Source organism: Arctopsyche grandis, chromosome 7, assembly GCF_051622035.1.
Source record: "Arctopsyche grandis isolate Sample6627 chromosome 7, ASM5162203v2, whole genome shotgun sequence".
NCBI classification, from domain to species: Eukaryota; Metazoa; Arthropoda; class Insecta; order Trichoptera; family Hydropsychidae; genus Arctopsyche; species Arctopsyche grandis.
In genome coordinates this window covers 3395513-3414047 of record NC_135361.1, presented here as the reverse complement: position 1 = coordinate 3414047, position 18535 = coordinate 3395513, and the positions used below count along the sequence as shown (strand labels likewise).

Sequence of the window (18535 nt, the reverse complement as noted above, 5' to 3'; positions counted from 1 at the left end):
CATACATATATGTATGTATACATATCTATATGTGTGTATGTATATCTGTATGTATTTATTTTAACGCTGAGATGATCTCATCATCGGTTAAAGTTCATCTGAAAATCTTGATTTACTTTTTTTATATAATAAAATTTAAAACAAAATAAAAGAAATGTATCGAAATATTATACCTACATTTGCATTATATAATACGAATTGCGTACATATATAATATATACATATATAAACAAAATCGATGCACTTTCGTGCAAATTGTGCAACGGAAATGTATCGTTTTGGTATCTCTGAAATATCTTTCCGACATGAAACTTTGTATATTAAAGTAATGCAGTAGTGTAGTTTATATTATTGCTCAATTAATGTTTTCGTAAACATTTAGACAACAGTCACATCTAAGATTCGAATTTTTTGTAGTAATCTGTATAATCGGCAGCAGCGTGGACTAAGTGGTTAGCATATTATGCTTTCGAGTGGAGTGGTCACGGTTCGATTCCCACTAGCAGCTGTTGGCTAGACCTTAGTTTGTGACTCCACGTCGATCGTTTCGTATCAGAATTTGCCAATTTTTCTGATTTTCATTGAAACGGTTCCTGTAAAATTGACTTTACCTCTGCGATTTTCTATTGCAAACCTTGAGTTGTTCAGTGTCTCGTGGTTCGCCGATTGTACAAAAAAATGCTACTAAAAAGGTTTTCTCCATAGATGTACTGTATCGCATTTACTACAAAACCCACTGTTTTGTAATAAATGCGATTTACTGATTAAAAAAATACTAAAAATATCTAGATAATATTACAACAAATCGTTACACCAACTTGTAAAGCTCGTAAAAATTATGTACATTCTCTCCAGGCTTTCATATTGTATTTTATCACCCTTTTTATATTATTTTTACATTTCTTGTTTTAAAAGTTACACAGTAGTGAATTTAGAATATATGTATGTACATATATACCCAGCAGTTTGGCTTAGTGGTAGCGTATATATTTAGCACCACTGAGGTCAAAGGTTCGAGTCCTCGCCATCTGCTGGTTAGATTTGGGGGTTTTGTGACTCTAAATCGATCGTTTCTCTATCAGAGTTTGCCAATTTTATCTGATCATTGCTGAAACTTGGTATTAGATCTATTCCAGTTGTCACAAAATCTGCCTGTGTATAATTTGTAATAATTATACACAATAATCTGAAATCTATAGATATCTCTATAGACATCTCTATAATTTCGTATTTATTATATGTATAAAAATTGTACACAAAAAAAATCTAAAAATAATCCATCGATGTCTCTATGATTATTATTTCTGATTAATTGTTATATGCTATATATTCTGATTGTATATGTATTACTGTATTTCTGATTTCTGATTGTTTATGTATTCTGTATTTCGTTAACGTGCACCCGTCGCATTGGAGCAAATCTGTAATGACGAGTGTATATTGATTTGTAACAATAAAAAATATATGTATATAAAGATATAATATATTTTTTATCAAAACTGGATTTATGAGGCTTACAACTTTATATTACATTATGCAAATAAACAAAGTTTCATCGTGAATAATTAAACATATATTATATATAATATTATACCAACAGCGTGGACTAGTGCTTAGTATATTGTGCTTTCGAGGGGAGTAGTCACGGTTCGATTCCCACTAGTAGCTGTTGGCCAGACTTTGGTTTGTGACTCCGGATCGATCGTTTCCTATCAGATTTTGCCAATTTTTCTGATTTTCATTTAACAAATTTCCAACAAATTGGCAACCCTTACCCATTTCTCGCAAATTTCGAGTTTTCAGAATCTGGAATTTTGCTGAATTGTGTAAAATGCTGCAAATTTGACAATAGATGTCTCTTTGGATGTTAATTGATATTTGTATTTGCTTTTTATAATGCTTACAATACTTCTGTTCAATGTTATATGTACATACATACATCAACCAGTGAGTGCATACATTTAATGAAACATAAAATAATTTAAATCAGATAGGATTCTTTTTATAGGGATTATTACTATCAAATGCCACATCCCTTTTTCGCTTTGTCTCACATTCTTAGACATTAGGCAAATAAAAAGGGCTAAAATCGAATTCGACGGCCCGTATAAATTATTCGTACCCCTATATATGTATATACAAACACAACGAAGAATATAATAAAAATGAAATGAATCGAAGGATACAGATAACAATGAAAGCGATCCACGAGGGAGAGAACACTATTAATCTTAGTCAAACTAAAGTAATTAGGATGTGGCGCCAGTATTATCGAACGCTATTTAACAATCAATCTTACAATACATAAAATACACTCTAGCGTTGAATTTTTTGTCGAATTAAAAAACAAAACAATATATTGAATATTCACGTATTTACATATAAAGGTCCATTTACATTACATATAACAAATGCAAATAGGTACATACATATATAGAATATCAAAGTCATCAGATTGATATTGGGGTTATTTGGACTAGTTTCGGCGTTTCATTTTTCAAATAAACATATTAAAAGTCTTCTTAAAATTATTCATATGACTAATAGGAAACACTATTGAATTTTTTTGCTCCAAATTTGATACGAAACACATTGCGTGTTGAATTTTAACCCATCTGTGCTCTTTCTCACGACATTCAATAGTTTTCCGTAATGGTACGGTAATAATAATTGTCTGCAATCTAACATATAATTTAGAAAGAGAATATGTATGTATGCAAGTATATACATATGTAAGTATGGTTGAGAACTTCGTAAACACGTCAAAATTTCTATGACGACGATTCGATTTTGTTTTCGATTCAAATAAATTCAATAAAAAATCAAATCAATATTTACTATTAGATTCGCCATGTTTAAGCTGTTTATATTACAAATACTGAGCGAAGCCGGGCAAAACAACTTGTTGAATCTATAAAAACGACGTTAAAATAAAATGTCTTTGAAATATGTAATTGCATAATTTGCGACTTTGAAAGCGAGGAAAAAGAACATTTAAATTATAGTTAATTACCAATTTAATTTTAATAACAAAAATTCTAAGGGGGGCCTTTTTCTAACATTTGCATGCAGGCCCAATTTTCTTAGTTACGCCACTGACTAGGTTAGTGCTGTTTGTATGATTTGCTGTAGCAGAATAGGCGGTCAAAATTTAGAATATTTATATTTCGAATTGTGAAAAAGGATATGTACATACATATATACCGTAGCGGTCAATAAAAAAGTGTCCACCTTACCCTATCACGTAGCGGTCAATAAAAAGTGTCCATCCTACCACGCTGCAGACGCATTTTTTTGGTAGGGAATAGGTGTTTTGCTGGTCTTCTTGCAAAGAAACCCCATTATTTCAAAACCTCCAGCCTCTATAAACTCCAATCTGATATCCACGGCAATTTTGAATCGTTCTGAACATATGTAGGAACACTTACAAAGTCAATCTTCAGTAATTGTCGTCTTTTTCGGTCTTCGTGGACATTTGTTTCGTTTTGGAGGTGTAGGATTTGACTTCATATTGATATATTTGAGCAATGATGTCTTGCTGCATCCAACTTGACTAGCGATAGATCGGGAACTGACGTGTTTCGAAGCCAAAGCCGAAATTTTGACATTTTGCGCCGAGGTCAGCTTAGGATAATTTGGTATAATTTTAATAAACAGCACGTTGACGATATGAATGAGCCGAAAATCACGGCTTAAATAAAATCAAAGAATCATATTCCCAGAACAAATCCCCAGCCCCCAAAAAAAAGTACATATATGTATCTGCATTTACCGTAATTTGAAAGTGGACACTTTTTTATTGACCGCCACTATATATGTGCACTATTTATATTAAAGAATATTTTACCAGTGTTCTAATATACAGACTTGAGTCAAGATTGGTCGATGCCTTATAATATAAATGGACCTTAATCATAATCGTGTGCCACTTATGTACGTATGCATATTAAATTTCGACATTGTAATTATTTCGGTTGGAAATTTCCATATGTACATGAATTTATGCTATCGACTCGCGATCTTACACGAGTGACATTTCACGCAATATAAGCTCGGTAGCTTTGAGACGAATCTGTCGAGCTATTCAGCGCTGAAACTGTGTCGTTTCAGACTTTGAGCTGATAAGGAGTTCCAGTCATGTCTCGGGAAAACTCTCCGTCTACCGGAGACGGAAATATGATTAGGCGACTTTGAACTTTGCTGATATTTTCTTTTTTGCATGTCTCATACTGGATGTCGAATGGAATTTGTATCGTATTGCACGTATGGTTTTAAGAAAATCCCCAATTTATGATATTTATTTTACATAGATATATACCAGGAACTAAGACTTGACAGGAAGACCCCAATGCACCTTCCTGGACAATTAATTACAAACAATGCATCATTTTATTATTACATAAATCACTGTATTTCCAGAAGCTGAAGAACACGAAATAATAATTAATTAATTAATTAATTACAGAACTAATCCATTGAGACATCTATGGATTTATACAAATTATACACACAATAAATACAGAAGATTTGTGACAACAGGAAAGATGATTTTTTGCCAAATTTGAGGAACCGTTTCATCAATGATCAGATGAAATTGGCAAACTCTGATAAGAAACGATCGATTTGGAGTCACAAATATCCCCAAATCTAACCAGAAGTATGGCGGATCAAATCCCCTGATCACTTGGTGCTAAAGATACACGCTACCATTAAGCCATACTGCTGGCTGGATATGATATTTATGTGCCAAATGCCTGATATATGTACATAGATGAGATATAGTTTTTCTATAAGTGCACGAAGTGATAGTTAAACTTATATTTATACAGCTTTCCAGGTGTCAAATATTCTAATAGTTCATTAGTTGTCTATGTGTTCAAAAGTCACATGCACATCTGTCGTGCATTCATTCGTGTAGTCTCTGATCTTGTGTTCAGATTTCTGCTTAATGTTACATCCAATTTGTAAAATTTTTCATTTCATGATAATATCTATTTGCTCAGTTTATAAACGGTGGAAGCTTTTTGCTTTTTTCATAAATTTATCAAAGTATCTGCTGATTTCATGAAATATGCAGAAATTCATCAGCTGTGAAAAGCAGATAGTGGCGCCTTTTGTGATTGAGTGAAACATACATACATGCATTCAAAATGGCGTCGATTTTTTCAAATTAAGATGAAACTAATACATTATATTTAAATTAAATTTAATGTTTTGGTTGTTGTTATTATTTTATTAAGATTTAAGATTCTTCTAAGATTTAATATCAATCTTCATTTAATTAAGACAAATCCTTATTTTTAGTTTATTTCAATCAAACATGTACACTCGCGCTTATAGATCGCTCTAAAGCGACGAGTGTACGAATATATACAGATACAATGCAATAATACAATTAATACAAGCATTTTTATATAATGCGAATGCATAAAAACATCATCCACAGTGACATCTATGGAGAATTTTTTGCAGAATTTTATTATACAAATTGGCGAACCTTAAGACGTTGAATAGTTTGAGATTTTCAAGAGCGATTGAAAAGGAGATGCCAATTTACAGGAACCGTTTCAATGAAAATCAGCAAAATTGGCAAAATTTGAAAGGAAATGATCGACCTGAAGTCACAAACCAAGGTCTAGACAACAGCTGCTATTGGGAATTGAACCGTGACCACTCCGCTCGAAAGCATAATATGCTAACCATTTAGTCCACGCTGCTGCCAATTATACAGATTACTACAAAAAATTCGAATCATACATAGATGTGACTGTTGTCGAAATGTTTACGAAAATATTAATTTATCAATAATATAAACTACACTACTAAATAACTTTAGTATACAAAGTTTCATGTCGGTGAGATATTTCAGAAATAACAAAACGATGCATTTCCGTTGCGCAATTTGCACGAAAGTGCATCGATTTTGCTTATATGTATGTACGTAATTCGTATTACATAATGCAAATGTTGGTATAATATTTCGTTGCACTTTACAGACGTGCAAATTTTCCAGGAAAACCTATCATATTATACATTTATGTATATATACCTACTTTATATGTATGAAACTTACCTGCATATGTATGTACATTATGTAATATGCATAGTGATCGATACGAAGCAGAGGTCGCCAACTGGCCAAATTACATATTCGATTATACGATGATTTGTTTTGCTAATTTTATTTATGGATGTGTATCCCGGGACGGATATCCCGGCAGAACAAATTGGATCGGGATAAATCGCAGTGGAATTAATTCGGGAAACGATATAAATGGATATAGTAATTGTAGGCTTTCGAAGTCAATAATAATAATAATAGGGTTAAGCTAAATTGATTTTACAACATGTTGTATTCGTGTGTGTGGAATTGAAAATAATTTGTTTTACATATGTTTTTTTTTATTTTATTTTAAGGGATAAAATCAATCCTCTTTACGGTCGTAGATATATGTATAGTAGAAATGTATTATATGTTATTAGTATTATATGTATATGTAAATTTCGCTACAGCCAATTAGGGATTGCAATACTGGTGTATCGGTAAATCGACAATATTTCGCCATCGGAAAATACCGGTAAATTTATAAATCATCTATTTTATCGCGAATTAAATACATATATAGGCATATTATTGCATAATAATACATTAAAATCGATGCGAATGGCGTATTGTAGATTAGGTTGTCTGGAATTTTATTTTCAATATTAAATGTGAGAATATCAAATTTATAAATTCACTAGTAGTACAAGCTAACCAAATCGTAATAAATGTGATCAGAAGGTTATTTCAATTATGATCTATTGTACTTTCGAATGGTCCAAACTTTAAATAAATAAATATGAAAAATCTATATATGTAGGTATGTATTCTATATATAAAATTGAATGTCTGTCTGTTTGTCTCGTATAGGCTCTTAAACCACTGAACCGATTACAATAGAAATTTCAGAATTTGTTGTATGCATGTCCGGGAAGATTACTGTGAAAAAAAATTGCCCAAAAACGGGAACAGAGACGGTAAAAACGGGAATGAGTGTCATTGCAAGGCAATAATTTCAAATGTGTTCGCTGCCTGTGTTTTTCCGACAAATGGGAACGGGAACGGGAACGGGAACAGGAACGGGAACGGGAACAGGAACGGGAACGGGAATTGCATGCATTATTGTGACATTGCAACGTATGCCGGGTTCAGCTAGTAATAAATAAAAATTTAAAATTTATTTATTATTATGAATTTATTTTAATGCAATTATATGACATTATACAGTTGAGATTTATTTTTAAATATTTATGATTCAATCTGGATTAACGTTTTTAAGAAAAGTAACCATTTTTTCATTTACCGGTAAATACCGATACACTGGTAGTAGGAAAAATTAGTTACCGTGTACTGGTTTATGAAATTCGATGGTAAATTGCAATTCAATTACAGCCAATCTGTCAATTGTGAAGATAAAAAATTATAATTATACAACTTGTTATATAAGTCGTTTATTTTGAATTATATATTTTGTGAGTTTATTTACATGTTTAGATCCGATGAATCTGCACCGAGTTTGGCATTGAAATTTCATAAAGCACCGGTATGACTATGTTATTCATTATATAATTGCAAAAATATTGAATATTTAATAATTACTATTATTGAATATTGAATTATTCAATTTAAAATTTTAATCTATTCTTCTGTGAATTCTACTGTGCACGAGTTTGATCCCAAACAAAGCCGGGTATTTCAGTTATACATAAAAACAAATACACACAGAGGTATTGTATTTATTTTCTCCTATTTCACACAATGCAGTGGCGTACCGATCGACAAAATCATTATTCACACACGAACTCACCGGCTAATCCTTTTATCCAATTAATTGACACTAACAAGCGGTGCTTCAATGCGAAAATTCATATTGCGCAATCACATTGAATATAATATGTGTGTAAATGAGCATTCGAATCCTATAAATCATTGTATTTTTTGCTTTTTTTTATTTCAGATCTCAGGACAGCTTTCGGTCTATTGGATAGGGATAGTGATGGTCACGTCACCCTCACTGAGCTTCAGTTCATGCTCAGGAATCTCGGAATAGAAGTCAAGGACGAACTTCTTCAGGACCTGATGAAGGATGCGAGTCGTGCAGGTAATCATCTTATTATATAATATTATTTTGTCAACCTCTCTATAGCTCACATTAACCGTATCGTGGGAAAACGGTGAGATATGAGCTTGTTGTGAGTAGTGATTCTGATTTCTCGATGATTTTTATTTCTCGAGAAATAAGAGTTCTCAATTTAACTTCTTAAATTTCTCGAGAATTGTCAAGAAATTTTGATAAATGAAAAAATCTACATGTATAACACAGTAAAGTATCGTTTATTCGACATTATTGGATTCAAGAATACAAATATATGTTTTCGCATTATTGGAATTTAATTTTTGTATTAATTTTGTACTGCATTCTGCTGATTCCCACGCCTTATTTCTTCTTATCGGAGAGGTTTCTATAATCACCAAAGCAAATATGACACCGCCAGCTGGGTAGAGTAATAGAAATAAATATTAATAGAAAAAAAGTCAGGTCAAAAATCACGGTAAATGCATTCAGAGGATAATTGAGGGCAGTCAGAAGATATTGTTTGCGAGTTTCTAAAGATTGACGCGTTTGCAATGTGCAGGTCAAAATGAGATAAATATCAATTCAGAAATTAGTCAAAATAAGATAAGAAAAGAACATACAAGATAAGATACGTTCGAAAGTCAGAAATTTGTAAATTTGTTTCATCATTCCCAGACCCTTTATTTATTTTATTTATTTATTTTTTATTTTATTAATTGAAAAATCAACAGACAGGATGTACAGAGATAGGTATAAAAAACACAAAAAGTAAATAAATAATATATGTAACACCCGAGTCCAATAATAGATTTTTACAAAAATGAAAAAGATAAATATAAGGAAAACAAATTAAAAAGTAAAGAATAAAGGCATGACAAAATATGTAGTACATTGCATAATTAAACTATAGTATTAAAATATTTGGAAAAGGTTATAAGATAGAATATAAGAAGAAATTGAAATTTACAAATATAAAAAACAAATGAAAAAGGTAAATACAAAATAAACAAATGAAATGGAAAGGAATGAAAGCTATAATATGATTAAATAGCACATTACATAACTAAACTAAAGTATAAAAATAATGGAAATATTGGAAAAATAGAATAGAAGAAAAAATGAATCAATCGGTCAAGATTCTCTTGATGTTAGACCTGAATTGATGTAGGGAAATACCAAACAGATCAACCTCATTCAGCTCTCCGTTAAACATACGATAAACGCGCTGCAGATAAAAATATTTTTGGGAATTAGTATTGAAAGGATCAAGTGAAAAGAGTGTAACGCGTCTAGGGTATCGAACTGGGATTCTGAAATTAACCTTATTCAGTAAATCAGAACAATCAAGGAAACCATTTATGAGCTTAAAGAAGAATATAGCATCAGAATGTATTTAAAACCTTCTAAGAAGTATGCACATTGGGTATAAACCCGCCCTTTCAAATGCAGCTTTATAAAGGGCAGTAAAATAATTGAAAATATTTTTATATAATAAAAACTGTTTTATAATATTTTAATTATAAAATTTCTAAAGAAATGAGAATTCTCAATTTGGCATTTTTTTCGAGAAATTCTCGAGAAGGAACACTAGTTGTGAGGAAGCGTTTTATAGGTAAGGGGACTGTACCTATGTAGTTGTGTGTACCGCAATGTAGTTTAGTTTATATGAATAATGGATATTGTTAATGTAGACGGTGTGTGTGGATATAATTTGATTTATTGTATATTATAATAATAAACCGAACCCGCTTATAATTGAGGGTAATCTGACCCATATCGCTAATCCGATTATCGTATTTCATGTGTCAAGACATTGACCCAATTATATTTCACAGCCAGTGCTAAATTGCCTGTACCATGAAATAATGCGTAATATTTAACGTACGTTTGTACGGGAAATTATTGGAAAATGGCGATAATTAATGATATTAATCATATCGATGGTATCGGTGTCTGAAATTGATTTTCTTCAATTCGAGGTTATTTCTGGAATTATGTTTTTGCGAGATCAGTTTCCACCGATCGTAATAGCTCAAATGTTATATGTACATACATATGTATGTATATAGGTTCAATATTTTGAACAAGAGTTTCTGGAAAACCTTTGTTCAGATTTAACATTTTCAGACAGCTGTTTTTAAGTGTTTTCGTAAATAAATTAAGCGTTCTACATAGTCAAATATTTAACATAAATGTGTGTAAATATTTATTGTAAAGATGTTTCGAAATTATTTTCAAGGAATTTTAAACCGTAATATCACCTCGTTTACTTTAATGTATAATGAAGCGTTTATATGTATAATACTAGTGTTTTTACCCGGCTTCGCTCAATATTTGTAATATAAACCGCTTAAACGTGGCCAATCTAATAGTAAACATTTTATTAAATTTTATTAAATTGATCGTCACGGATTCTACGAACCAAACAAACAAACAAATATACATACATACAAAGCCTTTTTCTAAATTATACATATACTACTAGTGGTTTTACCCGGCTTCGCTCGTTATTTGTAATATAAACCGCTTAAACATGACTAATCTAATAGTAAACATTTTATTAAAATTTATTTGAATACTTTTATTTTATATAAATTTATTTGAATACTCTTTTTTTTTTATTAAATTGACTGTCACGAACAAACAAACATACATATACTGTCTCTTTCGAAATTATATGTATACCAGAATCCGGCGCCTTTGCCCCCTAGAGCTTCGCCCCCGGCGGCTGCGTCCCTGGCGCCTGCGCCCTCAGAGCCTTCGCCCCCGGGGACTTCGAATCATGAATTGGAAAAAGCCGTTTCAATGAAAATCAGAAAAAATTGCCAAAATCTGACAGGAAACGATCTACCTGGAGTCACAAACCAAGGTCTGGCCAACAGCTACTAGTGGAAATCGAACCGTATCAACTCTGCTCGAAAGCATATTATGCTAACCATTATAAAGGTTATATATTTAACCAGCAGCGTGGTCTAGTGGTGAGTGTTGAATTATTTCGTGCAATTATGTCACGGGTTCGATTCCCACTAGAGTCGTTGTTGGCCAGACCTTGATTTGTCCGGATCAATCGTTTCTTATCAGAATTTGCCAATTTTTCTGATTTTCATTGAAACGGCTCCTGTAAAATTGGCTTTTCCTTTTTTTCAATTTTCCGTTGCAAACCTTATTATTAAAGTTATTTTTATATCTCAGGTTTCGCCTGATTTCTCACCATTGATATCTCTGTGGTTGTTTATTGAATGTGAAAATTCGTATCGCTACATGAAAAATGATATTGAACGTATTTATACGATGTTTGTAATATCTGACCATACATATGTAGATGTCAGGTATTGTTTCAATTTACATGTGTATGTAATCGGATTGGGGCTTACCTGTCAGGCCTTCCTGGTATAATATAAATAAAAATAATATGTACATATAGAATATAGCATTGGATACATTAATATATCGAGTAAATAATGAGGTGTCATCCGATTTAGATAACAATGGGTTTCCAGAAGAAAAAAAATACTTACTATCACTCTTTCAATATGATTCAAAATGCTATTTTGATAGTGTTTTGTTGGTCTGATCTATTTGGAAACCCTTCCGATCCAATCTGAATATCCAGTGCGTGTTTGGGCTGTTTGAAAATTGCACATTTCGACACTCGCAAAGGGCAATCGGGTCACGTTTTTACGAGGCGATTTCACGCTGGAGAAATCGGAACAATGAAAGCCAGTTTCTCGACTGAAAAGCGAAACATGGAGAAGGGGGTTGTGGAGGGTGTGTGGAGGGGGGCTATAAAAGGAGAAGATGGAGAAGGGAATCGAGGCTTTATCTTTTATGGTGGGATGGATCCTCGACAATAATTTCGTACGATTTATCAAAGTTGACCTTGTGACGACGGCAATTCTGGTAAATACGATTCAACAGTCGGCATTGTAATCGGAGCTGAATTTTCCGAGCTGAAAATTAATTCAGAGCATGAAGTGCGATGGCGGTTTTCGAAAATCCGATTTTCCCGGAATGCTAAACCGCCCGTCGCTCGTGACGGTCGGTTAATTTATGCATAGTTACATATAACGATGAAAGCATCGTATCTACCATAATGCAATTTATCAAATTTCAATTGGATATTTTGGACTTTTTGAAGTTCATATAAGTTCTACCGTTTGTTTTTTATATATATTTTTATTTATTTATTTATTTTATTCTAAACAGACCATTGTGGCATAACAGGAATTCCTAAAGCGCCACAATGGTCGAAAAATATAACACAGAAAAAAACAAAATAACAATTAAACATAAATTAATACATAACGAAAATAATATACTCATCAATTATACATAAAAAAAATACATTTGAACATAAACATAAATACATCCATACATAAACATAAAAAATTGCATTTAATAATAACAGATAAAGTAAAAATATCAAATAAAATATAGCATGAGGAATGCCTTGCACCTACAGCCAGTTTCAATAAATATGTAAGAAACAACTACAAATACAAAACATCCCTGTAAGGCCCAAATGGAAGAGAGTTGATCAAAATTTCACTCATAAATCACAATCAATCATGAAAACAATGATGAGCGCAGACTACCAGATAAATGGGTTAGAGTAATTTCCGATAATTTACGCTCACTAACGTGGAAAATATCACATTCAGTCTCGGCAGCAACGATTTAATTAAGAAGTCGAATAGCTCTTGGAATAGGAGCCATTCGAAAAAGGACTGTGCGGGCAGGAGCATAAAAATATATTAGATTATTATTTATATGATAAAAAAGAATTTTAAGTTTATTTATTATTGAAATATTTAATATATATCATAAAAATACATATATAAGTAAATAATATTAAATACAAATAATATAACAGGTTATTCCAGCCTTCCATAGTAACAAGGATATAGAAAATAGCCAAGAATATAATTTGATCAAGATAGAAAATCAAAAAGAAAGTACATACATACATACATACATACATACATACATACATACAAACATACATACATACATACATACATACATACATACATACATACATACATACATACATACATACATACAAACATACATACAAACATACATTCATTTGTACAAAACAACAATGAGTGAAAATTAAACTACGTGAAACCTCGTAAAAAGTATATTAAAACAAAATATTTAATATAAGTACATACGTGTATGTATATTATAAAAAAACATACATATTATATTATATACAAATAATATATAATAATTTTTAATCTTTTATATACATTAATTTGATGTTTGTAGCAAAAATAAATAATAAGGCTTTACATAAGAAAATTTTCCGAAAAAGTATCATTGTTTATTTATTTTTTAACTTTCACTCACTCAAGAAATGCCAGACAATTCAACTAGTGTACGTTTACAAAAATTCACATTTAATTTTTAGCAATGCAAATCCACAGTGTTTTTAAATATATAATTACCAAATTTTGTATACTACATATATCATGGTATGCCTAAGACGGTTTTTAAAATCTTCTTTGTTTGCAAAGCTCCATTGTTTGTCCAACTTTCCTCAGCCCGACAAAGTCGAGCACTTCGTTTAGTATTATCTAATTATCAATCTGAGAGTTAATCGAAAGACAATTAAATTAAATTGCCTCAATGCTTATGTATAGAAATAGCAAAAAATACGCGCAGTCAGCTCTGTATACAAATTGCTCGTTGTATATACATATATATGTATATCTTTGGAGTGGTCAAACTGGAGTAGTTACACTATCAAAACTGCGCATCTTTATTGTATAGGGGGAAGGGAAGGGCAGAGGGGTAGTTGAGGGGGGTAAAAATACGGTCATAACCCTTGTGACCTTATGACTACGTCCACCGTAAAACAAAGAAAAATCGATGGCCAAAAACGTTTGACAAAAATAAGAAAACTCGTGTGGAATCTTCAGAATGACGTCGAATTTCACCGCTAAGGGAAAAGCCGCAGATTTTCCCTCAGAACGAGGCCGGATTTTCTCTTACGCTTTGCGCGTCGTAAAAGGGCACATTTTTTCCGTCGAAAGCTGATTGCACACTCATCGTATTTATTTATCTTTTTTATTACTGATTTTCTTCTGGTTAAGGTACATATTTTCCGATACGTTTGAAAAAAGCGATCCTGTTTGAAATTAAATTAAATTAAAATGTACCGAAAATTTGATTCCCCCAACATTATATTGGTTTTGAGTACGTGTTTGATCATTATTTATACAATAAGTTGTATTTCGACAATCTAAAACTATTTTTTTTATACTATAATGCAGCGGTTTCCAAACTGGGAGGCGCGGACTATTGCCAGGGGAGGCGCCAAAACTTTTTAATAAAAAAATAATTTTCATACCATAATATCTACAAATAAATAAAACTTAATCCGGAAATTAAAAAATAATCCGGAGAAGAAGATTTTAAAAATTGCGCCTTTGCAAACGCTCTGTTTTAGCTAAAGATGCCCATTTAATTGCATATGTTCGATATGTCGCGGATAATAATATATAAGAAGATATATTATTTTGCAAACACATTCTTGGGAAGACCACATCCATTGAAATTTTTAATATAATAGACAGTTTTGTTGAAGAAAACGACATAAAGTGAAATAATTGCGTTGTGAACGACATAAAATAATAATTGGACTGTGTACCGACGGAGCTCACTCAACCCGGACACAAAGCAGGTCTTAAAGCATTGATCAAAAAGAAAGCACCACATAGAAAGCAGGTCTTAAAGCATTGATCAAAAAGAAAGCACCACATAGAAAGCAGGTCTTAAAGCATTGATCAAAAAGAAAGCACCACATGCTAAACTACATTAAGAATAGTCCTTTGAGAGCAAAGCTGTTTGCAAAGCTGTGTGCTGATATGGAAGCCAATTATACCTCACTTTTGTATTATTGTAAAGTTCGCTGGCAATCTCGTGCAAAAATGATTCTAATGGGTGTTTGAACTCAAAGAAGAAATAGCAACCTTTCTCGAAGAAAACCATCATGAAGAGGCACATTTGTGGACGAACGATAATTTTATTGTTAAACTTGCCTATTTGGTTGAAATTTTTGGAAAATTGAGCGGTTTAAATAAATCAATGCAGGGATCACAAATACACACACTTGTTCAAAAAGACAAAGAAAAGCTTTCATTAAAAAATTAAAGTTATGGAAATCAAATTTACAAAAGAATGGGTTGGATAGGTTTTTACTTTCCAAAGATTTCTGGGCCACAGCCAATATTGAAGCAAGTAAAAATATTTTTACCGACCACTTGGATGTTTTAGTGCTGCATTTTTCCAATTATTTCAAAGACCTTGATTTTTCAAAGTTTTTGTGGATACATAATCCATTTAACTACAATGAAGAAGATGAATTCGAGCTGACAACCATCGAAAAATAAAAATTGATAGAATTATCATGCGATAGCTCACTAAAACAAAAGTTTCAAAATGAAACCATAATTAAATTTTGGATGAATCTTAGTGGAGAGTATGAATCTTTGTATTGCAAAGAAATGCAAGTGCTGCTACCGTTCGTAACGTCTTATTTATGCGAAACGGGCTTTTCGGCACTAGCTGCAATGAAAACCAAATATCGAGCCAAGTTAATAGTCGAAAAGGAGTTACGAGTGGCACTCTCCATATTGCCCCCAAGATTTGATAAACTTTCTGCCAATAAACAACAACATCCTTCGCATTCAATTTTGATGTGTTAGATTTAGTTTAATTAGTAATTTAATATAAAAATAAATATATGTACGTGTTCGTATAAATTTATGTTATAGCAAAACCTTTTTAGTATTCTGTCTATTGTAGAGTTCAGTATTTTATTTTTAAATAAAGGTTTATTATTTAAAACGTGTCTATATTATTATATCTATTAAAAAATAAAAGGTAGGGAGGCGCGGAAAAAAAATTTTTTTTTAGGGAGGCGTGGTAGCATAAAGTTTGGAAACCGCTGCTATAATGTAATATTGATATGAATTAAAATACAGCTTATGGTCTATTGCTAACAATGTTTGTTTTTGAATATCCGCTATTTAAATCTACAGTTTTCAATATAAAATCACTGAATTTGGTACACCATCTTATGGAAGTTCTACTAAGACAATAGACTAAATAAATTTTTGAAGACATTCTGTATTTCACTTTTATTTTTATCCTTAGACTGCCCTAGCAACGCCGGGCAATTCGACTAGTGTTTTCCAATAAATAATTATTATGTTAAAGTAATTACAATGATCAAAATGGTTACTTCAAATACACTAGAATGCAAAATATACAACAATAAGGCGAAAAATTAAATTTGTATTTGAAAATTCACTTTCGGTTCAAAATATGTATTATATAAATTAAAAATAAAAGTAGAATATAGCAGTATTTGTATTTGTAATATAAACCGCTTAAACATGGCCAATCTAATAGTAGACATTTTATTTCATTTATTTGAATATTCATTTTTTTTCTACGAACCAGCAATAGTTACATACAAAGTCTCTTTCGAAATTATATATTAGATGTTAATATAAGATATTTAATACATATATGAATTAGAATTAATGAACATTAAACATAGAAAAGTATACGTTTGAAATACGAAACGCTTGGCTGAAAAGAAAATCCTAAATAAAATAAATTTCATCCAAATCGTCAATTGCGGTTTATGTATATGTAAATCTTTACAACACAGTTTCAAAATGCAAAAGCGTGTCATTACAAATCATAAATAAATTAAAATCGTACGGCGATTTTTTACGCCAGTATTATACAAAAGCACGAAAAACAAGTAAAAATCTAAACGACCACTTCCGGTATGACATTTTTATTTTTTTAAATAACACACCCGCATTGGCTACCGCAAACGCATACATTTTTATACCGCTATAAACATACGCAAAAAGCAATACAAGGTTACATTCCCACTTCCGGTGCAAGTAAATTAACGGCAATTACATACATACACTCCGCACACGGACTTTGCAAACAATAATAAATCGACCACCTGTAGGCAAATGGCGGAGAAAAAACCGCGATCACACATCTGAATCCCTAGTTCTAAACCTTTTTTCGATTAGATGATAAAATAGTAGAAGTAGTAAATAATTATTTATATTCAGGTCAAATAATAGGCAGGTCCGGTAGTAAAGACGAAGAGATAAAGAGACGTATGAAATTAGGATGGAGTGCATTTGGACGAATGACTATTGTTTTTTAATCAAAAATGCCACTCTGCTCTTTGATCAATGCGTTTTGCCAGTGATGACGTATGGATGTGGAACTTGGGCATTGAACGCCAATATGTTATACAAAATCCATTGCAACCAAAGAAGTGTGGAACGCTGTATGCTCGGCATAACAAGGAAAGAAAGGAAGCGGAAGACGTGGGTGAAATGTATGAGAAGAAGACCCGTCCGGTCAAATCCTTAGTGTTATCGATCACACTATATAGATCAGAGTCTTGGACGTTGAAGAAGAAGGAGAGATGCACAATGAATGTCTTTGAAATATATTGCTGGAGGTAAATGTTCCCGATTCCTTGGACTGAGAAGCGGGTGAACGTCTCTTATCATTCAGGAGCTGAAAATACCAGAAAGACTTTACAGCATGCTGAAGGAGAATTAGGGTATGTTGTCAAGAGGAGTGATGAGATTCTATAAAAGCTAATAGTAACTGGATAGATGGATCAGATCAGGAGTCAGATCTGGTCAGAGTAGAAGCAAGTCGTCCATCAGCTCTCGGACGTTCCACGAGAATCAGATGCTCAGTATTGAGCGATTGAGAAGAGAGAAAATGTATTTTTTTTATTTAAACTTGGACATTGAACGCTTAGATATTACACAAAGTACAATACACTAAAATAAGTATGGTACACTGTATGCTCAGCATAACGAAGAAGTATAGGAAGCGGAACACGTGGGTGAGAAGTATGACAAGGGTAGTGGATATAGTGGATAGAGTAAAGAGATTAAAATGGCAATGGGCCACGTGGCTAGAAGTATGAACGAAAGGTGGACAAAATAAGTGCTAGAATGGTACCCGAGAGAATGCAAAAGGGTAAAAGGAAAACCGCAGAAATTATGGGTAGACGAAATTAGGAAAATGTGTGGGGTGAGAGAATGAGAGTTGCGCAAAACTGAGACGAGTGGAAGCGTGTTGGAGAGGCTTTCATCCAGCAGTGGATGGTGAGCGACTGTAGATGACGATGATGATATGTATGTATGTACTTCTTGACATCCCTTTTCCATAAATTGTACCTTTCATATTAAAATAACGCTATTTATTTGGCTGTTGGTGTTTCAAACAGCGTAAAAACCGTTATATATATATACATGGGATACTAAAGTACTAGATACTACGATAGTAGAGTGACGAGTAGGTAAAAGAGATCATCCTATGCAACGTTTGGCGAAAGATTT

The 18535-nt window shown here is 32.2% G+C and overlaps 1 protein-coding gene across 13 annotated transcripts in view; it reads left to right on the top strand.

Moving 5' to 3' along the window:
- Eip63F-1 (Ecdysone-induced protein 63F 1) overlaps positions 1–18535 on the top strand; it is a 143371-nt gene that overhangs the window by 112355 nt on the left and 12481 nt on the right. For all 13 annotated transcript variants that reach the window (XM_077435374.1, XM_077435373.1, XM_077435369.1 and 10 more), the window contains one exon: positions 8001–8144. In XM_077435374.1, the coding sequence (XP_077291500.1) occupies positions 8001–8144 (144 nt within the window). The remainder of the gene's footprint in view (positions 1–8000; positions 8145–18535) is intronic.